Consider the following 24,660-nt stretch of genomic DNA (forward strand, 5'->3'; position numbering starts at 1 on the left):
CTGATCATCTCTAAGAATCAATTGGCTTTTTTCATTGAAAGACAAATCCTAGATGCCTTCTTTTTGGCTAATGAATGCATTGATTCTCTTGTGGAAAAGAAAAATAAAATGCTTCTTTGCAAATTAGACCTAGAGAAATCTTTCGACAACATCAATTGAGATTGCCTTCTTATAAGTATACTAGAGATTATAGGATTTGGCTTGAAATGGAGGAAGTAAAGTGTTTTATATCCATAGTATCCTTTTTGGTTATGATTAATGGAGAAGTTGTAGTCTTTTTCTAGAGCTCAAGAGGTTTAAGGTAGGGAGACCTATTGCCTCCTTTGTTTTTTTGTTTTTTTTTTTGTTTTGTCATGGAGGCATTATCTCAATGCTTGATAGGGCAATCAATTGCAAGATGCTAAATAGAGCTATCATCTGTAGTCAATACCCCACAAATATTTTACATTTATTATTTGCTAATAACACAATGATTTTATGCTTGAATTCTATTCTTGAGTTCATAAATTTAAGAGCTCTATTGTTATGTTTGAAGTTATGGCGGGTTTGAAAAACAATATGACCAAAAGTAACATCTTTTGTATTGGAGAGTCAAACAATTATGCTAAAGTGGCAAGCATTTTAAACTATCAATTGAGGTCTTTTCCAACTATTTATCTAGGCCTTCCTTTGGGGATTACATAAAAATAAAGCTCCATCTTTATTTGGAATCTTATTGTGGAGAAAGTGGAAATTAAGTTGGTGATTGGGAAAGCAAAATTGTAGAAGAATGAATCTACCTTCATTTTATACAAAGTGATATTTTGTTCAATAACTCACTTGATACACTCGACTAACTTAGTTACTCTTTGTTGACTTTTTGAGTCCGATTCCTATTTTGATGCAGACAAAACACATGTATCTCATGTGTGTGTCTAGTACTTGAATAGGTTAATAATTCAGAATGCACATAAGGTAAAGGGTAAATGGAAGCCAAAAGGACTTAAAGATCACATCATCTAGCGTATTCCATGAAGACAAAAGAGCAAAGAAGAAGAAAAAGAAGAAGAAGACATATGTTTTTAATTGTAATTGCATTTTAAGTTTTGGTCTGTAATAATGCATATCATGCATGATGCATATTATCAAACTTATCTAGAAAGAAGTTAGTCAAAGTTTTACCAAGCACAAAATTCATAAAAGATAAAATTTGTGATGCTTACCAGCTTGGAAAGCAAATTAAAACAAGTTTTAAAAATAAGAAACATATTTCTACTACTAGACCCTTAGAATTTATTCACTTAGATTTGTTTGGTCCTACTAGAACTCAAAGCATAGGAGGTAAGCAATATGCTTTTGTCATTGTTGATGACTACTCTAGGTTTACTTGGGTACTATTTTTAACCTCCAAGGATGAAGCTTGTAACATGTTAAAAAATTTGTGCAAGAACCTTCAAAATGAAAAATGATATCGTGTTTCAAATATAAGTAGTGATCAAGGAAGAGAATTCAACAAAAAAGAAGTTGAAAAATTTTGTAATGATTATGGAATTAATCATAATTTTTCAGTGCCTAGAACTCCACAACAAAATGAAGTTGTTGAAAGAAAGAATAAAACTCTTCAAGAAATGGCAAGAATGATGCTAAATGAACATAAATTGTAATGCCCCAGATCCGCCACGTGGGGCCCGGAGTGTTGTGAAGATGACACGCATCTCTGATACCATTCGTGCAACGGATAATAATAAAGAAACCTTGAACATAGTATACTAGAGTTCTATAGTTATACATCATCAAACTCATAACATATGTTTATGTACTTTATGTTACAAACATGGATAAAATATTAAGAAACATAAAACTATATAGGTCCGTTCCAATTCCACTCACAAAACTACCCCGCCCTGGAGCTATCTAAACTCGATCACCTAGGTAACCTAAAAAGATTTAACATATGATGGGGTGAGACAACTCTCAGTAAGGAAGAAATAATTTATAATAGTGTGTGACTGAAGTGTTTATAATATAATTTAAAATATCCATCTCAGGTGTACACACAGTTCACAAGAAACTAGATAACATGCCCACAATCGCACAGAATCAACGCCCTTATCATCCAATCACATACCCATAACCAATCAATATTTTAATGTTAGTTTTCGAGAATAGGGAAATCCACCTGCCCATACAAGTGGGTTCCCTCTGCTCTAGTGCTAACACCAGGGCACTCACCTTTCTTAGTAAACCCTCGGGTTGTGTATTCAGGTAAAGTCACCGAGAATAGGGAAGATCACCCGCCTATACAAGTGGCTTCCCTCTACTCTGGTACCCACAATTAACTACCAGCGTACTTGCCTTTCTCTGTGAGCCCTTGGGTGGAGTAATCTACTTTACCCTAAATACTTAATTAATTAACATTCGTACGCAGCCAACACAATCGCTTCACAAAATTTCACGCATACGCCCATATCATAATCAATCCACACAGGATCAAATCATGCAACATCAGGGTCCACACAGGACTAACCAAACCATAACATAATTGTCCATACATGACTGGTCCACACATGACTAATCAAATCACATGACATCAATGTCCACACAGGATTGGTCCACACACGACTAATCAAATCACAGTATAAATGTCCACACAGGACTACTCAAACCACATAGATTACAAAACAAACACCCCGTTCATGATAAATAGGTAAACAACCTCCTTATACCACTGCCAATGTTTACCTCCTAATATAAACGTCTATATAACGACCTCCTCATACCACTGCCAACCTTATATGACGGTTATACCAGGTACGATATAACGACCTCCTCATACCACTGCCAACCTTATATCGTCATTTACATAAACCACACCACAGATTAATCACAAACCTGACCAATCAACCATGTCCACGAAAATACCACAGTATACTCAACCATCCAGTATTTTTAACCAAACAATGTTCACAATCCAATCAGTGTATGCAACCAGACAAGAATTTCAATCAAATGACATTCACAATCTCAACAATTTCCTCATTCCACTAAGCTTAACAATCATTTAATAATCAAACGATTTCCTCATTCCACTAAGCTCAACAATCATTTAATAATCAAAAATGGTTTCAACCACACAATTTTTCCTAATTTAATACTTATATAATTAAAACATTATTTTCAATATCAGTTTGGTTCAAAAAATTATACCTGTATATGTAGGATTTTTACCTAAAATTAGTCATTTTAATAATTACTAAAAGCTATTATAAAATATTTCCCCTTACCTAATTCCTGAAAAGCCTATTAAAATTACCAGTCCTGCACCCGCAGGGTTCCCTATTCAACGCCCTGAAAACCACATCTCCCAGAACTAAATTTCAGTATTTCTTCGCACATAATATTTCGTACAACTAGGGTAAAGCCAAATTTTACATAAAAAGTCTTACCTTAAATCTGGGATGAATTCTTAACTAGTTCCACCGATGATCCACTCCAGTAGATTTGTAGAGAACTCTTCCAGGAGCATCGTGGTAGCTTTAGATTATCAAACCGGTGAAAATCTGGCCTGAAATCGAAGGGAGAAGGGTGGATAGCCGAATTTTTCTCAAGAGAGAAGGTGAGCATGCAAGAATTTTGCGCTAAAATGAAAGAAAAGTTCTTTTAATACCCAAGGATTCATCGACAACACACGTCGATTCTTCAACGAGTCCTGTACACAGTTCGTCGACAAGACAGCCAACTCATTGACGAATTTTAGTAAACCCCGTTCGGTAATTCCTCGTCGACGAGACACATAACTTCGTTGACGTGCTTAGTAGAACATTCGTCGACGAGACCAATCGATTCGTTGACGAATGCTTGCTGCCACACCCTTTTTCCAACTTATTCCTCTTCCCCTTTTATCTTATAATTTTAAATTATTTAAAATTTTCCGGGTTGTTACATAAACTACCAAAATACTTTTGGGCTGAAGCGATAAATACTGCATGCTATATGATAAATAGAGTATCAATAAGATCAAAGTTAAATAAAACTCCATATGAACTTTGGAAAGGTAGAAAGCCTAACATCTCTTACTTTTATGTTTTTGAATGCAAATGTTTTGTATTAAATGATAAAGATGACTTAGGTAAATTTGATGCAAAAGCCAATGAAGGAATATTTTTAGGGTAAGCATTAAAGAGTAAAGCTTTTAGAATCCATAATAAAAGAACTCTTACAATTGTGGAATCAATTCATGTAAAGTTTGATGAGGAAAACTCATTTAATAAAACGATAAATGTTGAAAAGTTCAAACTAATAAAAAAACCAGAAGATTTAGAAATTATAGAAGTAAAAGAAGAGAAAAACGAAAGAAATTCAAATGATAATGCTACAGAAAATTCTAAATTACCCAAAGAATAGAAATTTGTAAGAAATCATCCTACATATTAAATCATAGTAAGAAATCATCCTAAAGATCAAATCATAGGAGAACCATCACGAGGTGTAACTACTAGATCATCTTTGAAAAATCTATGTAATCTTTATGCATTCTTATCTCAAGATGAACATAAGAATGTTGAAAAAGCTCTAAGTGATGACTCTTGGATAATAGTTATGCAAGAAGAATTAAATCAATTCAAAAGAAATAAAGTATGGAAATTAGTTTCCAAACCAGATAACCATTCAATCATTGGAACTAAGTGGGTATTTAGAAATAAAAATGATGAAAATGGAATTGTGGTAAGAAATAAAGCTAGACTTATGGCTCAAGGATACATCCAAGAAGAAGTAATAGACTATGATGAGACATTTGCTCCCGTAGCTAGAATAGAGCAATAAGAATGCTTTTTGCTTATGCTTCTCATAAGGAATTCAAATTATATCAAATGGATGTAAAGAGTGCTTTTTTAAATGGATTTATTAATGAAGAGGTATATGTAGCACAACCTCTAGGCTTTGAGAATATTCAAAATTCTGATTATGTGTTTAAGTTAACGAAGGCTTTGTATGAATTAAAACAAGCCCCTAGGGCTTGGTATGAAAGGTTAAGTGGATTCTTACTAGAAAAAGGGTTTTCTAGAGTAGATAACACCTTATTTATCAAAACTAATTTTGGCCTAACATAACTTTTGAATCTCGTTTTGATGATAACAAATGAAGGTTGATTTAACATGTTTTGTTAAGTGATGATGTTTTAGGAATGCTTAAATGACAAAGTTCAAAATATCAGAGGAAATGCAAGTCCAAAAAACACCAAGGACCACAAAGTCACACTCATTTTCAAAGTGATCCATAAGAAGCTCAAGTGGACCAAAATGATTCGGAAACCTAAAGTTGACTCAAGCTCAAAGTCTCTGAGGACTCAAAGCAAAAAGTCATATGAAGATTTCAAAGCTTAGAGTGTTTAAGGCTTTAGGATGAATCTATGTTAGTACTTCATTCCAAATATCATGTGGAAACAATTTGAAACTCTTTAGGGTTTGTCTTGGACTTAGAGACCTTATTTTAAAACCCTAAAAAATGTTTTTATAATGTAACAAAGTAAGAGAGCCAAGTGTTTTTGAAAAACAACCTGAAAAAAAAAAAAAAAAAAAATTCGTCTATTCAGGCGACTGAAGTGTACGCTCAGGCACCTAAAGAATTTCCTCAGGCAACTGAAGAATGTCCTGATGAATTTCTAAAGAGGCAGTGTACCCTCAGGCGACTAACCCTTGTCACCTTAGGTGCCTAACCCTGTTTTTAGTTCAAAAATTTCAATTATAAAGAACTTCAGGCGACTAACCCCGTGACTTCAGGCGTCTGAACACTATTAACGGTTATATTTTTTAAAAATTTTAAAATTCAAAATTAAGTTTCTCGTGCCCTAAATTTTGTAGAAACTTGGGAAGTACTCCAAGGAAACTTGGGCAACATGAATTAACCTTTATGTGCCTATAAATACATGTTTTCACAAATCAAACTCACACCAAGCAATTGAAAATCTGCTCTTAAGCTGAAAGCACTCTTGTTCTCTCAAAGCTATCTATTGATCTCTCTTGTAAATTGAGAATTACTGAAATTCTGAAGTGATGATCATTCTTCTCCGAGCTCTACAATCTAAAATACTAATTTCCGTCTAGAGAAGTATTCCAGTGATATTGTTCTTGAGCTTCAATACTATTTCTTTTGATATTTGTTATTGAAGTATATAGTGATTTCAATTGTACTAACCAGCTCTATTTGAGAGCATTCTTTGCACAAAAGAAATTTGTTTCTTATTTCTTGTTTCTTGATGGTTCAGGTGATTGAATCGTTGTAACCGAGCATAGGGTATCGCTTGGAGAGGGGGATCCACCCTAAAGGAGGGTTGTAATTGGTTTTTTCCGCCCGAAAAGGAACAAGTTAGTGGAGTCCTTAGGTGGTCTTTCCTAAGGCGAGGATGTACGCTGGGGATAAGTCGGACCTCGTAAAAAATCTTGGTATCACCTCCCTACTTTTTTCTATTTAAATTTCAGCATATACAAATTGTGTTTTAAATTGCGGGTTTTCTGAAAATTTGAGATTAAGAAGACCTTTTAATCTAAGAAAGTATGTTGGTTAATATTTTGCAAAAACCTTAAAAGGGAGTACGTTGATTAACCACTTGCGGAAATCTTGTTTCAAAGGTGCACATGAAAACTTCATTCATATAGGTTTATAAACTGAAATTTGTCAAAAGCTCAAAAATAGCAAGTGCTGCAGCTCTCACAAATTGATTAAGTATTGTATGATTGATTGATTGTTTATAATTTGGTTTCTGATTGGTTTTGTGATTGTGATTGATTTGTTTAAGTATTTAAAATCAACAAACTTCCTTGTGTGTTTGCTTAAGTATATAAAAAGCTAAAAATTTGTAAAAACAATTAAAAGAATTTTTATAAACCCAATTCACCTCCCTCTTGGGATAACACCTTGACTTTCAATTGGTATCAGAGCTTAGTTATAGAAAATCCTAATTAGAAGCTATATAAAGGTCTAAATGGCACACCTAAGTGTTTCCCCTTTTGTTGAAGGCCAATCATCTACTAGACTACCTATCTTTTCGGGTTTAAATTATACTTTTTGGAAACAAAGAATGAGGATATACATTCAAACCATGGATTGGAAAGCATGAAAGGTTGTCGCACATGGTGACTACATTCCTACCAAACTCATGTATGGTATAGAAGTTCCTAAAGAAGAAAAAGACTTGACTGACAGTGATTATAAGATTATGCAAGTAAACTCTAGTGTCATAAATGCACTATATTGTGCTTTAGATGTTACTGAGTTCAATAGGCTCATGGCATGTAAGTCATCCAAATAGATTTGGGACAAGCTAGAAGTAACCTATGAAGGAACTATAGATGTAAGAGATAGTAGAATCGACATGCCCACAAGTGAGTATGAGGCTTTCAAGATGAACCCGGAGGAAGCCATCACTAGTATCTACGTACACTAGGTTCACTCACATAATAAACTCCCTCAATGCCTTAGGGAAAAATTACTCAACTTATGAAATGATCTGAAAAATCCTTAGAGGACTACCACCATATTGGGAACCTAAGGCCACTACCATTACAGAAGGAAGAAGCTAGAAAAGCACCTCCCTACATGAATTAATAGGTTCGATACTCACATATGAGATGGCAATGAATGAAAGAAATTCAAAGAACAATAGCAAAAACAAGCAATCAATAGCCTTAAGGCTAGTAAAGAAAGTTTTAGTGATGAGGATGAAGACAATAAATTAGATGATAAAGAATTAGCCTTTATCACTAAAAGACTTGGAAAATTTTTCAGGAAGAATAGAAAATTCCATCGAAAGTTTAAAGGATCAAAAACAAACAAAGAAGAAACAAACTCAAAACAAATTAAGAACGATCCACCGACATGTTATAATTGTAAGAAGGTTGGACACATTGAACCCAATTGTCCACAGCTGAAAAAGGACAAGAAGAATAAAAAGAAGGCTATGAAAGCTACGTGGGATGACACAAGCTCAAACGAATCAGAGGATGACTCAAGTGAACAAGAAGTTGCCAACATGTGCTTTATGGCACACAACGCTGAGGTAAACTCTTATTATAGTTCATCGAAAGAATCTAGTGGAGAGTCTAGTAATAATTCATGTGATAGTATGCCTTCATATAAGGAAATACAAGCTGAATTATTCAACTTACACAATAGGTTCATCAAAGTGTCTAAAAAAAAAAACATAGCCTTAAAAGAACAAAATGAAAATCTTAAGAATCAATTAGAAATTTCTAAATTGGCTAAAAAAAAAAAAGAGATTCTCATATTAATGATCTAATAAAGAAAATTAACAATATGTCTCAAGAATTAGTAAAACTACAAGTAAATGATGAAAGCAAGAAAGACCAAAAGATAAGTGATCTTAAAAGGGAAATTGAAGATAAAGATAAAATCATTTACAATTTTACTAGAGGAAAAGAAAATTTGGAAAAGTTGGTTGGTCAACAAAGGATGATTAGCAACAAAGAAGGAATAAGTTACAATGGAATAGAAAACAAAAGGAAGAAAAATTTATTTATAGGATATTTTATAAAAGAAGCAAAATACTATGCAAACACATCTTCTACAAATATACATGAAAACAGTACTTGCTACTTGTGTAGAAATAAGAGACACATAAAATTTAATTGTCCACTTAAAAAGAAATATGTCAAAATCAAGAATGAATGGAAAGTAAACACTAAAACTAGGAATGACTTAAAAAGAATTAAGAAGGTTTGGATTCCAAAAGTAACACCATGAATCCTTCCTTATATGTATGCTTTAGGACTACTCCATCAAAGGAAAAATGGTACCTTGACAGCGAGTGTTCAAGACATATGACGGGAGATAAAATAAAGTTCACGTCCCTAGTTCAAAAAGATCGAGGCTATGTGACCTTTAGTGATAACGCCAAAGGTAAAATCGTTGGTATAGGTAAAATTGGTAAAGATCCCTTACTTACTATTGATGATGTTCTGTTAGTTGATGGATTAAAGCATAATCTTTTAAGTATAAGTCAACCTAGTGACAAAGGTCTTGACATAATCTTTAAATAAGAAAAGTGTATAGTTCAAAATCCTAGAAAACATGTAATTCTATTCACAGCCTATAAAGTAAATAATGTGTATTGTATAAACCATGCAAACTTAGTCTCTTAAGATGTACATGCTTGGCTACCATATATTAAGTTAGTTGGCTTTGGCATAGAAGGCTAGGACATGCAAGTATGGACCTATTATCAAACCTATCTAGAAAGAACTTACTTAAAGGTTTACCAAATACAAAGTTCATAAAAGATAAAATTTGTGATGTTTGCCAACTTGAAAAACTAATCAAAACAAGTTTTAGAAAGAAGAAATATATATAAACTAGTAGACCCTTAGAACTTTTACATTTAGATTTGTTTGGTCCTACTTGAACTCAAAGCATAGGAGGTAAGCAATATGCCTTTGTAATAGTTTATGACTATTCTAGGTTTACTTGGGTATTGTTTTTAGCTTCTAATGATGAAACTTGTGATATGTTAATAAATCTATGCGAGAAACTTCAAAATAAAAAAGGATATAATGTTTCAAACATAAGAAGTGATCAAGAAAGAGAATTCAATAACAAGGATGTTGATAAATTTGGCAATGAACATGGAATTAATCATAACTTTTCAACACCTAGAACTCCACAACAAAATGGACTTATTGAAAGAAAGAATAGAACACTTCAAAAAATGGCATGAACAATGTTAAATGAACATAATCTACAAAATTACTTTTGGACTGAAGTTGTAAACATTGCATGCTATGTAATAAATTGAGTTTCTATAAGAATAAACTTGAATAAAACTCCCCATGAACTTTGGAAATGTAGAAGGCCTAACATCTCTTACTTCCATGTTTTTGGTTGTAAATGTTGTGTATTAAATGATAAAGATAAGTTAGGCAAATTTGATTCAAAAGCGGATGAAGGGATATTCCTAGGATATTTATTAAAAAGCAAAGCCTATAGAATATACAATAAAAGAACTCTTATTATCTCGGAATCAATTCATGTTACCTTTGATGAAGAAAGCCCATTCAATAAATCAATAAAAATTGAAGAAGTACTAGCTACTCAAAAACAAGAAGACTTAGACATAGTAGAAGCAAAAGAAGAAGAAAATGAAGAAAAACCAAATGATGCTGTTGAAAATACTGAACTACCAAAAGAATGGAAATATATTAGAAATCATCCAAAAGATCAAATAATAGGAGAACCGTCAAGAGGAATAACTACAAGATCCACTTTGAAAAATCTATGCAATCACTATGCTTTCTTATCTCAAGATAAACCAAAGAATATAGAAGAAGCCTTAAATGATGACTCATGGATAATTGTCATGCAAGAAGAATTAAAGCAATTTGAAAGAAGTAAAGTATGGACATTAGTTCCCAAACTAGAAAATCATTCAATAATAGGAACTAAATGGGTCTTTAGAAATAAACAATGATGAAAATGGAATAGTAGTTAGAAATAATGCTAGACTCTTAGCTAAAGGGTACAACCAAGAAGAAGGAATAAACTATAATGAAACATTTGCTCCCGTAGCTAGAATGGAAGCAACTAGGATGCTCTTAACTTATGCATCTCATGAGGAATTTAAATTATATCAAATAGATGTAAAGAGTGCATTTTTAAATGGTTATATTAATGAAGACATATATGTAGAACAACCACCAGGTTTTGAAGACACACAAAAACCTGAATGTGTACAAACAAACTAAGGCCTTATATGGTTTGAAACAAGCCCCTAGGGCTTGGTATGAAAGACTTAGTGGATTCCTACAAGATAAAGGGTTTTCTAGAGGTAAGGTTGATAGTACTTTGTTTATCAAATCTAAGAAAGATGACATGCTCATAATCCAAATTTATGTAGATGATATCATTTTTTGTGTTACAAATGATAATTTATGTAAAGAATTTGCTAAATGTATGCAAGAAGAATTTGAAATGAGCATGATGGAAAAGTTGAACTACTTCCTAGGACTACAAATCAAACAAGCAAAAAATGGAACTTTTATAAGTCAATCCAAATATATAAAAGAAATGCTTAAGAAATTCGATATGGAAAGTAGTAAACCCATAGGTACTCCCATGAGTACTTCAATAAGCCTTGATAAAGATGAAAAAGGGAAACCGGTAAATATGAAATATTATAGAGGCATGATAGGAAGTTTGCTATATTTAATAGCTAGTATGCCCGATATAATGTTAGTATTTGCATGTGCACACATTTCCAATCAGCAACTAAAGAATCACACCAAATAGCCATTAAAAGAATCCTAAGGTACTTGATATGTACAATCGATTTAGGACTTTGGTATTCTAAGGAAACCGAATTTGAAATGATTAGCTATTCGGATGTCGATTATGTAGGGTGTAAGATAGATAGAAAAAGCACAAGTGGGACTTGTCATTTTCTAGGACGATCCCTAATGTCTTGGTTTTCTAAGAAGCAAAGCTCCGTAGCCTTATCCACAACTAAAGCTGAGTATGTAACAGTTAGGAGTTGTTGTGCACAAACCTTGTATATGAAACAACAATTAAAGGACTACAATTTAGAATATTCCACCATTCCAATAAAGTGTGATGACACCAGTGCTATAAACATCTCTAAAAATCCTATATCTCACTCAAGAATAAAACACATTGACATAAGACACCACTTTCTAAGAGATCATGTTCAAAAAGAAGACATTATACTTGAATTTATAAACACAAATGACCAATGAGCGGATATCTTTACAAAACCTCTTTCCGAAGAAAGATTCATATCCATTAGAAGAGAACTTGGGTTGTTACATAGCAGGGAAGTGATTTAGGTAGGGTTCATATTGAGCGAAATGAGAAAACCAAGAAATTAGGAACTTCAGATGACTGAGCTTGGAAGCTCAAGCGACTAAGCACTATATATTGAACGTTTAGGTGCCTGAGCAAGCAGACCTTAGGCGACTAAGGTGCTACTACCTGTTGAGATTTCAATTCTGTAAATCTTCAGGCGACTGAACTTAATCTCCAAGCACCTGAATTTGCAATATTTAAGAAGGGTAAAGTCCCCCTAGAGTCTATACCAATATGGGAACAGTCAATCTAACTTACAAACTGAAGAGGTTGTTATTGATTTAACTCTAGTGGGCCGACCAAGGTTAAGTCCAGCCTACGGGCCATACAACCCGTCATGGGGGGAAGCATGACAGTGTTTATCCATCTGGCACTAAGTTCTAAATGCATAATTGTTGATTTAACCATTGAATAGTATATAACAGTGTATGCGAAATATTTGTGAATAGAGAGTATATGAAGAAAGAAGATGAGAAATGTGAAATGAGATTATGCGATGTGAAATACTGAGAAATGCGAAAACTAAGATCATGAAGAGATGAGTATTACGGAGACAATAGATACAGAGTAAAGAATAAATGTATTATATATTGTAGTATTATATGTACTTGGTGCAAATTAAACTCTCCGCTCGAAGGCTTGTTAAGAAAGGCGAGTGCCCTGATAGGAATCAGATGTAGCCATACTAGGTTGCATAATGTATTAAAGTAGAGGGGAGTTACATGTATGGGTGTGTAATCTCCCCTATTCTCAGGATCCTTCGCTGATAAATGATTGTGTGAATGTGTGTGAATACGAGAGAAACTATCCACCTGAAGGATTACTGAGTAAGGTAAGTGCCCTATTGAACATCAAATGTAGTCATCCCAGTTGCATAAGATATCAAAATAAAGGGGTGCTACTTGTATGGGCGGTTAATCACCCCAATCCTTGGGAAACTCTCATTAATAAAATATGCTACATGTGTGTGAGTAGGGATAGAGAATGATTTCATAATTATGGATTAATTTGTAAATGATGATTATATTTTGTATACAAACCTCATGATAGCCACACATTGGTATTAATCTACTTCGTGTTACTGAGATGTGTCTCACCCGATATGAATTTCATATTTTTCAAGACCTCTACGTGATGGAGCTCAGTGAGCTCAGGATGTTTGGGTTGTATTATATTTATGATTTCTGAGGTGTATATTTGTGAATACTGGATGTTGGAGAATACTCTTTTTGGGATATATATATATATATATATATATATATATATAAAGTCATTTAAAATCATTGTTTCATCTGCAACTATTCAACTCCTGCCCTCATCTCTTCTTGGTCAACCTTCATCACACCACCCTCTAACCTCATTGCTTGATCTTCGGGCACCACCTTCACTCTTTTCCAACCATCTTTTGTAGCTAGTCAAGGTTGTCCCTCCATATTCCCATCTATGACTCCTCGACCAACGCCTGAGCCAACAACGAGCAAGTGCGTTCTACTATATAACGGCGGCTTTGGGCAATACCAAGGTAGGGATCATCCTTAAGGGGTTATGCGATGCCAGCAGTGAGGGAAGGGCTTTCGGAGGAGTTAAGGGCCCCTACCACCACGCGGAAACGACTTCGGGTCGTGGAGGGGTTCTTCTTCGACAGGTTGACAAAATCCAGGAGAAGCTTCGGAGGAGATAAGGATGCCAAGTGTAACTTTAGAAGTGCAGCTATCCCCAGTTTCAGAAGTGCAGCTATCCCCAGTGCATTCCACTACATCACCTATACCTAAGCATTCCCTGCAAGCAAGCATGGGATTTACAAAGGTCAAGTTTCCTCAGCCACTGATGTTCAACACATTCAACCCGACTTTTCCTCGTGATCCCAACACGAGCTTTCAGACCCCATGCCTAACCTATAGTCAGTGCCTCACCTTTTTCAATCATACCAGTCACTTCTGCCAGTTGACATGCCTGACCAGCCAATGTCATTTCGAGTTCTCCAACCGCGTCGACTACGTCCCGCTCTTTCCCCTACTAGGCTTTAGTTCCTAAGGGAAACGACGTCGGCCCGTGACGCCAGGTTGGCCACACCATTGATATTTTCCTCTAATTCAGATTCTGATTCTGACTTCAATTAAAGTCATCTTGGTTGTCTTTAGGATCTAGATTGTGCTCGCTCTCAGGGCTTGTACTGTGCTTTTGCGGCACATGTTTGTTATTTTTATTTTATTTTCTTTCTATTTCTTTTTTGTTCTTTCACTATGATTTTTGTTGACAGTACCAGTACTTGTAATGCCTCTTTCTATAGTGTACTGCCATATTTTGTTAATGAAACTCACATGGTGCTTTTGCTCCGTCTTTTGTGCTATAGTGTATCTATGCATGCTTGTGTTACTCCTGGATTTTATGTGATGATGCAGGTATACCATTTGATCTTCATTGCACCATGACATGTTTCCTCTATGAAGCATGTTAGATTCTTTCTTTCCACACTTCAGTGAGGACACTGAAGTTTTAAGTTGGGGGGTAGGGGGTAGGAAACACTACACGACACTTTTTAGCAACAAAAAAAAAAAGAAAGACAAATTCAAAAAAAAAATTTAGTGACATTGTTCATTCTCTATACCATGTTAGCACAAATTATACCCTTTACATACTTGTGTATAACTTAAAAGTTACATGTTTAGGCCCATCACTAACATGACCCTATTATGCTCACCGACAATGTAGTGGGTTACTTATGTTTAGTTTCTCATTATATGGCTAATTTAGGATTTGTAACTTTACATAGGTTGACTAGGGGTTCATTTGTGTTAATCTAACTATATAAACTCTTGTATTTACATGGTACCTCATAAGGCTAATAACGCACTTTCATGTGATTCGTAGCACTTAGGGTTCCTTAAGAGTACTGAGAGAACAACCGTGGCGACTATGACACCTTGTGAGGTACTATTGAGTCGTTCGTTCATTTCTTGAGTTGTTGACGTCAAATTCTGAGTTTTTTAAACTCAACTTTCCTTTCTTTGGATATTCTTTGTATACTAATCTTTATTTTTGACTAGCTAGCCTAGAGGTGATATCTAGTGGGGAGATAGAAACCTAAGTTTTGTAGCCTACTCAATAGGGCAAGATTGAGCCACCGCTATAGATAGATTTAGTTCATGGACTCCTGTTCTAGTTTAATTCCCATTGGTGGTATGAAGACGCAAAGAGTTGTAATGATTGTCCCAGCTGACCAAAAAAAGGAAATATGCAAAATGAAAAAAAAAATGAGTAGAAGAATGAGAAAAAAATAGAACACCTGCTCCATGAATACAACAAAGGTCAAGCTAGGGACACGACACACGTTCTACAAGTATGAAGATTCTTCAACTGTCCAATGCCTAAGATGTATTTATGTCTGGTCTATGACTAAGTTGATCTAGGGTGGTATTGGTTGGATATGGCAAGTAGGTGAGAAGATGCTGGAGTGAAGGATCTAACACCTCACAAATAGGCTGGATTCTTTTCAAACTAGTCCACTCCATATCTTTAGCGTTTGTTCTTTAAAATATGTTGGATGTTTGATTATGAGACTCCTCCTCACATATGACGAGTGAACCCATTTTTTGAGTGTTTTTTAGGATAACCAGTGAGGCTGAGTCAAGAAGACCGTTGTGTAGGTGTCCATGGATATCCTAAGTGTAACGAGTCATGCACTTTACACATGCCTTATGATTTCACCTATTTATACTCGAATTTATATTACTATATTAACTCTGAAGTGTAATTGCTGGTTAACTCTCTATGAATATGTTGTTCTTGATGGTTGTATAATGTTGAGACTTGCATGAGTGATTTACTTCGGAATTGCGTGAATAGAAAAATTATGTTTGAAAAAGCTTATTTGTAATTAGGTGATATTCTTGTATGTAAAATGGTACATCTGTGTTGCATGTGTTTTTATTTAATGTCCATTGGAATTGGTGTTTGTGGGTATCGCCCTAGAAACTCTCATGAGACTAAAACTCATCCACTAGGATCAACCTAAGGTTTTAAAACCTTGTTGCATATGGTAAATGCAACTGTGTTTCCCACAAAAAAGGAGTTGATAGGATTTTAGAATTTTATTAGATTTTTCTTTTCTCAAGGACTAACAAAGTGTAAGTTGGGGGTTGTGATGAGTCCCTAAAATGCATGATTTTAGACCCTCATCTACCTTTTTTTATCCTTACTTTATTATGTATTTACCCATTGTTATCATTGTTCATACCTATGCAAGGTTTATTGGTTTTTTCAGGAAAAACAGGTTAAAACCAAGGAGTTAGGCATAATAGAAGCTAAAGGAGAATTTGGAGTCCACAAAGCTCAAGTCAAATGTTTAGCCAAGCTACTAAAGCCTTGGATCACCATAGGAAAAGAAAACTATGTTTGACCAAGTGGTGCGACTAGCAACACAAGGGGTGACCAAGTCATCATCCGCAAATTCCAAGGTTCATACTAAAGAAGAATTTCCGCAAGGATCAACCAGGTCTATGACCAAGTGATTCTCAAGGGCTACCATGTCGAGACACTGAACCATACTGAAGGCAGAACTACCTAGAGTATTAACGAAGTGTTCGACCAAGAGATCATGAGGAGCGACTATGTCGAGCTCCTACGATTTCTTGAAGTTCGAGATCCTACATGTCTCAAACATCAACTCAACTAGCAAGACCCTATGGAGCGACTTAGTCGAAGATGCTAAAGATTCAAATCCATGATTTTCCACGAGTCTCGACCAAGGCATGATCAAGGGAAGCATGGGACCGACTTGGTTGACAATGATGATCTTCTACGCGAGTTTTACAGCAAACTATCCTAAACTGAAAAATCAAATCTTTTAAACCCTATAACCTATAAATATTCTCTATGAACATGAGCTCTGGGTTCTTTTTTGGCTAATTATGGGTTAGTGACAGACCTAAAACGCCATTAAGAAGCAACCCTAGGATAGATTTACTTTCATTTACATTCCTGTTGTGGTTCTCTTTTGTATTTATGATCATTAGTGACAGACAAATCCATTTGCAATAAGAAACCATTTTTCTTGTTTTCATTTACATGCTTTCGATTTACATACTTTGATATACTGCTTTAATTATGATGAAGTCTTTCATGATAGGATGAGTACTACTACAGTCTCAACTAGATAGAACTCGTTGGCTACGAAAATTGCGGAGGTGCTCGTGTGATCGTTGAGACAGGGTATAATCTGGTTCCCGCTCGTGCTCCAGACGGTTGGTGCACCATTACTACCATGTGCCCTCGAATGACCCTCTCCCGCTTGGCTTGATATTCTCGGGTTAGTACTTTTGCGTATAGATGGTTGAGCATAGTCAGAGGCATGGCGTCTTGAGTCTGATAAATGCCTAAGTACCGCTTTGTAGGAGTAGGGTTAATAACTTAGATTTTACATGCTTTCATTAGGACTACTAAAAAAACGCCACCTTTACACCAAAAAAATCCCACCTTTTCATCTCTTTTTACATAAGGCTATAATAAAATGATTTGGAAGTGGTTAAATAACTGCACTTTAAGTCCCTGTGGAACAACACCTGACTTCCCCACTTTATACTGAACTTGGGATTGTTAGGTAGTATAAATATTATTTTTGGTAGTTAAGAACCGAAACCTTGGCAAACCTACTAGACATGCATGCAGAAAATTGGAAGGGCAACCATGTGTGAAGATTTGCGTGGGAAATGCAAAGGTTGTCCCAAAAGAAAAAGCATGCATATGGCTAGGGCAATAATAAAAAGAGAATGTGATAGATTTTAATAGGAGATTAATGGGCCATTCGGCCTATAGAAAAATAGCGCAGCAATAATAAGGGATTAGGTCTACTTATGTCGGGAGATATAAAAAGGAAAATGGAGGCCAACACCAAAGGGGAGGTCATGCGTAGCACCAAATTTGGCCGAGCTTGGAATTTTTTTCACACTTTTTCTTCTCCTACTCTCTCCCTTTATCCATTTATTTGTTATTGTCATTTATTTTAATATTTTGAATGGTTTATTTTTTATTTAATTTTTTCCATAAAATTCAGATTTCAAACACGTTTAGCTAAGTTTTACAGCTTGGGTTGCGATTCAATTTCTATTGCTTTCCATAACTTAATAGAATTTCTGTGATGTTGATTTCATGCTTTTATTTGGCTGAAATCAAAAATTGAAGATGATAGTTGATAAATCTCTTACTCTTATTTCTTGTTTTATTGTTGACACTAGGCACAGTAGAACCTTGAGTTAATCAAGGATTTTTCATCAGCTAAATATTACAGAAATATTGGTTAATGTTCAGTGAGGGTATTTATTTTATTTCGATAGGACTCAGAAAGTTTACTTGAGCTTAGATTTGCACATTTCATCTTATTAATGCATTGATTGAATTAAAAAAAAGAGGAGTAGTGCCCAGAAAAATAGTATATGGTGGAAGCAATGGATGTTGGACCCGTAGCTCAAGTGTATAATAATTTGTTCAATAAATTTTTTTTTTTTATTTTGGTTGTGGTGTTGGACTTATATTTTTGAATCTTGATAAAATTTCAATCTCATTTTAGCACTTTTTGGAATCATTTAATTTTTTAGTAAACAAGTAGTTCATGATTTAGCTTACTCTTCAAAACATCATCACAACCCAAGACCCTCCAAGCTCAACCATACTTCCCATTTTGTTTACTGTTTTCATAAACATAAAAGTCCAAAAAGAATTTACATAGCAATTTATATCATCATATTTACAATAAACCTTCACAAATACTTTGATAATCATTGGTCCCTATGGAATACGATCCTGGTCTTATCTTTGTATTACTTTGACAACTTTTGCGCTTGGAAGTTAATAACATTAGCTGATCAGTAACCATGAACATGGAGAGGAAAATTCAGGAATGGATGGAATCAAAATAAGTCTCAATCGCAGTCCAAGAAGAAGAAGGATATTCAGTGTTTTAAGTGCGGTAAAAAATGGCACATAAAATCAGAGTGTCTAGAATGCAAGAAAGGCAATGCTGAAAAGTAAGAAAATACTTCAAAATCAGCGAATGTAGTTGAAAAAGGAAATTCAGAAAGTTGTGATAGTGATATCCTTTCAATTTCATCGGGGGTCAAATCGCCTCACAAACTCTTGGATCCTATACGTGGCGTGTTCTTACCACATTACACTAAATAAAGAATGGTTCAACACCTACATGTCATTTAATTCTAGTTCTATTCTAATGGGTAATGATGTTTCATGTAAAATAATTGGAATAGGAAACGTAAAAATTAAGATGTTTGATGGTGTTGTGAGAACCTTATGTGATGTAAAACACATATCGGGGTTTGATGGTTGACTACGCACCAAAACTGTGTATTTGGGCACTTTAATCCAGTCTTTACGGCTTATATTTTTAATTAAATGTCTAAATTTGTCCAATATTTTAATAAAATGCCAAATTTTTCATTTTTGAATTTTATTGCATAATTTATGAATTTTTGGTAATTTTTTTGTCATAGGAAAATTCCCGAAAACCAAAACCGGCACCTGTTCATAAATCATGCATAATTTTTCCGTTCGAGCTCCGATCAAGACGATTCAAATTTTTGGAGAAAGAGAAAAAGATTATCTACAACTTCTATGTTTTAATTTTTGAGTGAAACGGGCTCCAAGAGGGTAAAAATGGGCCTCATTCCTAGATAGAAAAATAATAAAAAAAAATATGAAAAAAATATATAAAAGAAAACAATGATGTGACCTGGCCATGCAGGCCGAGTCGGGTTCCTTCCTCCCCGGGTCATAGGGCAACAAACCCCCTGCCCTTTATAATCTTTTCTTTCTCCTCCTTCTGGCAGCAGCCCGCAGGGGCTCCCCTCTGCTCCCTCTCTTCTCTCCCTTTCTGTATCTCTCTCTTCAACCTTTCTTCTCTCTTCTCTCTTTCAGCTAATCCTTCTGCTCCTTATTCTCTTCCTCACGCTCCAGCCATCTTCTCCCTGCCACTCTCCACGGTCACTACTCCGTTAAGTGCCCGAGTACCACCGTAGCAGCCACCTGCACAGACCAGTACCAGACTCCCCTCTGCAACTCCAGCAAGCTCCTGCTGCTCCATCGACCGAACTCCCTCTGCTGCTAGCCATCATCCACAACACCCACAGCCTCCATAAGCCTGCTGCTAGCCGGGTATATGTTCCCCAAGGTGGAGATTGTTGTGATATGTGGTTCACATGCTGAGTGGAAAGCATGCACAAAGAGAAAACATGATGGAAATCAAGAAGCAGCATGGAAAATTGTTGACGGTAGCCCTCTAATTGTCAACGGTTTGGACGCACATTGTTTGAGAGTTTTTGCTTTATGCCTGAAATTGTCAATGATATTGCACAAACTGTCAATGGTTGTGATCGAAAACCCAGTGCATATTTTCAAATTTTGAATAAGGGCATTAAGTTGGTTGGGGTTTAGAGGGAAAGCCTCTAGAAACTCTACTTATATGTCATTTGTGATGTATTTGTAATAGTTGTTCATGCCTTTGACACAAGATAGTAAGAAATATTGTCGATTGCTTTTGTGAATATAGACATTGTCGAACCACGTAATCCTTTGTGTCTTTTATTATGGCTTTCATATAATTTGTGTGGTTGTGTTGTTCTGTATTTTCACCGTTGATTGCTGCGATATATGATTGTGTTATTCCACTATGCATTCAATTTTATACAATAAGAGTTAACATATATGGGGTTCAAGCTTTATTTCCTTATCAATAATAGGTTCCCAGCATATCTCCTATCCTTACCTAATGGGTTTGGACAAAGTTCACACTGAGCAGAGTGGTTCACGAGCCCCCAAAGACCTTGTCTCATGAGAGCTAACAATACTGTGCTCCTTTCTATTCCTAAAAGCTAAAGCCCGAGTAGGAGGCTAGTGAAAATGTGTGCTCACATAAATTTTAAAAGCCTATCCCCTTAACCTCGACATATCATTAGACCCTACACATGTTTATCCATCCATTCCATACATACAAGAATTAACCATATAAGACTTATATACAAGCAAAAGTATTCACAAAAAAAAAAAAAAACACAACAATTCATATTTATAAACAAAACATCATGGAATAATCAAAAGAACATTAAATTCATATTCTGAATAATTCAAGACTAATTGATGGCTCGACTCTCTATATCCCCAGTGAGGTCGCCAAGCTATTGCAGCGTCTCAGAGAAGGGTCCAAAATGGTGAGAGATAACACATATTAAAATTTGAATGGAGTCACCACTAACCTATTATTTAACCTGGTGCGGTTAGAACACCTATTTACTACTCATTGATTGGTCTCTAGACTATTCCTAGGTCAAGGAATCAATAATCTTAGTCTACTTTACTAGAATTGGGATCGAGAGTTTGGTTATACGAGGGGAAGGTATCAGCACCGCTTACATACATGTTCTACGAACAGTACCTAATTAATTATGAATTAGCATTAAATTGAATTTTAATGGTTTTTAATTAACTCCTTTAAAGTAACAAAAAAAATAAATAAAATAAAAATAAACAATTAGATATATAAATAAATTTAAAAGAAAAATGAAAAATTATAATGCAATTAGGAATGCCTAATAAGACCATCAAATAAGGGGATCTTCTTAAATAAACACCCCCCCCCCAAGAGCTAATACAGGTAAGGTCTAAAATACCCCTTAACCTTTTTTGAAATCATTAGGACACACCCACACAAAAACAAGTAAAATCATTTTTCTTCTTTTTTCTCTTCTTCTTCTTCTTCTCTTCTCTTCTCTTCCTCTCAGCCTACACACACACTCTCTCTCTCTTTCCCCCTGCTTCTTCTTCCTTTTCTTCTTCTTCTTCTTCCCCTTCTTCTTTTTCTCCTTCTCCTTTTTCCCTCTCGGTCGCTCAACTCTTTCTCCCTCTCGGATTTCCGCCAAATATGCTTGTCCCCCTTTCTTCTTCTTCTTCTTCTTCTTCTTCTTCTTCTTCTTCTTCTTCTTCTTCTTCTTCTTCGTCTCTTTTCTCTTTTCTCAGATTTCCCCTCTTCTTTGATCCTCCTCTTCTTTTTCCAATTTCTTTCATTTTTTCATTTTCTCACAAATCTGCTATTCTTCTTTTCTTTTGTCTTGTTATATATATATTTTTTTTCATTTTCTCATGAATCTTCTTTCTCTTTCCTCATTTTTCTTCTCCTGATCTATTCTCTTTTCCATTTGCAAGTTCAAAGTACAAATGGGATTGGGGGAGATATCAAAAAGGTTTTCGTGAAGATAAGTTGTTCCTCCTTTCTTTCCTTTCTTTATTTTCTTGTAGCTAAAATTTTAGGATCAAGGCTTAACTTGATTCAAGATCACCCACAGAGGTGCTCTGGTTCATTTTGGGGAATAGGGAATTTGAGTGACTTAATGTTAATAGACCGGCCAAGTGGGTCAAGCCACTGGGTCAGTCACAATGGATCGGATCCACAAGTTAGATCCGAAGTCCTAACTCTTTCTCCCAACATATTTCCATACCAAATTGAATTAAAAAAATTAAAATTAACACATACATTTGGTCTTCAACTCCTCCAATCTTTAAGTCCCATTTTCTGCAATTTTGAGTTCTGAATTCTTATCTCCAGAACCTCTGAATCCAACTATTTTCCCTAGCAATTTCCCTAGGCTTCGGGTTCTTCAACCGAAATTTGCTTGTGTGCTTTTGGCAGTAAATTTTCCTCACGATCTAAATTTCTATCTACATGCCTATCACAATATATGTGAATTTCTGTGTCTATGTATCTCTGTAATGCTCTCGCTGTGTGTTTCTCACTACATGAATCTGTTGGTATACCTGATTCTTGTCTGAGGCTCCTATTTATAGGACTTAAAGAGTAATCTAATTAACTAATCAAATCCAAATCAACAATAAAAATTAAAACTAATTTTTTAACTTAAATTTGATTAAGCAAATTTAAATTTACTCAATCAATATTAAGTAGCTAAATCAGTTTTAAATTATGATTTTTCTGATTGAATTTGAATTGTGTGTATGCAGGTACCAACATGAAGAACAGAGACTCCTTCACTTCAATTTTCCTTTTTCTTCTGTATTTTTTTTTTTTTGTATTTAAATTTGAGAAAATAAAAAAATTTCTTTTACCCCTTGTTTTTGTAATATAAGACACATGGACAAATTTGGGTGTCTACATCTATCTTGATCAATTAAAAAAATGGCATGACATATATATATAAGTTTCTAATTATCACTGTATAAAAAATTTTATTTAAAAAATCCTCCGAAGAAATACTTGCTTCTCAATTCTCACCAAATACAGAAATAACTCCCCAACCCTAAAAATATAATGTCATTATCATTCATAAAAATAAATAAATAAATAAATAAACCCCAAAAGCTACCCTACATTTATGTCTGCTCAAATATTCAACTAAGTAACCGGAACCAGACTCTCCGTATGAGCACAAAGGGCGCACATAAACATATTCACGTCGTCCGCATCCACTGGCAACACAAATTCCTCATCCACCACCTTGATCACTCCCGTCTTCCCCCACTCCTTCGCAATCATCACTATGCTCCTATACCCTTTTTGCAACAACAATACCTCCCCACCCTTCGTCAACCCAAGCGGCATCACTGATCCCCCCATATGATCCTCCGGCCTAAACACAAACAGTTTTTCCCATGGCATCTTCCCCATCGCCCACACCTCCCATTCCCCTGTCTCCGTCTTCACCAGCACCACAACGCTCCCTTTCCACACCCCTAATCTCGGCACAAACGGTCGGCCAGTCTGTGAGAAATATATGCATCGAAACGTTTCCGCTGCTACGTCGAACGATACCACCGCGAACCCAAACGGATACTGCATCCCGACCCAGTTCACCGACTGGTTAGCCACCGCAACGTCGCTGGTACACAAGCCCATCAACGGCGTGTTTGAATTGATGGCCACATCTTTCCAACAGCCCCTCCTCAGACTGTACACCTCGGCTTTCATCTCCATTTGTTCTCTAACTTTATTTTTGAACCGAACGACTCTCACCACCTTGTAATCCTCAGTGCCGTCGCTCAACCGGAGGGAACCGAGGGCCGCCCAGACGTACCGCACTCGCTGGGAAGAACGGAGGCGGCTGGGCGGGAGTGTGCGGGTTTCCCCAGTTAAAGGGTTCCAAAGGTAAATGGGCGACGTGGAACTGTGAGTCCAGAGGCAAACCAACCCGTGGTGCGAACTGATCTGGAGCTGGCTTTCTGGGGAGTTCTCGAAGCGAATAGAAGGAGGGAAGTTGAGGAGGAGGGGGGCGGCGCCGCCGCGGCGTAGTAGGTAGATTGAGTGGCGGTGGTTGGGGTTCCAGAAAGGAAGCGTGCAAAGAATCTGGTGGTTGTTGTTGTTGGAGGAGCAGAGGCTGGCGTGGGTGTTGATGAAAAATGGAGAGGAAGTAAGGGCCGCCCATGATTTGCAGACGCACCGTAATCTCCCGACGGACCTCGGCGGGAGACGCACCAATATTTCTTCGACGATTTCCGTCGGGAGGTAAGGAAGGCCGCTAGCGGACTCCCGAGAGCGCTTCATCGAGTTGGGTGGCATGAGGATTAGTAAGCGTACACAATGAATTGAATGAATCTGAAATTTGGGGATTGGGGATGTTGATGTATATATAGAGCGTGGCAGCGTAGCAGGGTAGTGTTCTGCATGGAGTAGGAAACGTTAATTAGGGTTGATCACAAGATTTGATTTCCTAAAAATAAGAGTCACTCACTTTTGTACTTTCAATGGTTTTATAAAAAGTTAATTTGCATTAACTAATCTTCAGTGATAATATATAT

The 24,660-nt window shown here is 35.8% G+C and overlaps 1 protein-coding gene across 1 annotated transcript; it reads right to left on the minus strand.

Moving 5' to 3' along the window:
* Positions 1-23,260: 23,260 nt before the first annotated feature.
* On the minus strand, positions 23,261-24,406 carry LOC131162572 (F-box/kelch-repeat protein At3g23880-like). The gene has a single exon (XM_058119188.1). The coding sequence runs from the start codon at positions 24,404-24,406 to the stop codon at positions 23,261-23,263; it is 1,146 nt and encodes a 381-aa protein (XP_057975171.1).
* Between the last annotated feature and the right edge of the window lie 254 nt (positions 24,407-24,660).

Source organism: Malania oleifera, chromosome 8, assembly GCF_029873635.1.
Source record: "Malania oleifera isolate guangnan ecotype guangnan chromosome 8, ASM2987363v1, whole genome shotgun sequence".
Taxonomy (NCBI): Eukaryota; Viridiplantae; Streptophyta; class Magnoliopsida; order Santalales; family Ximeniaceae; genus Malania; species Malania oleifera.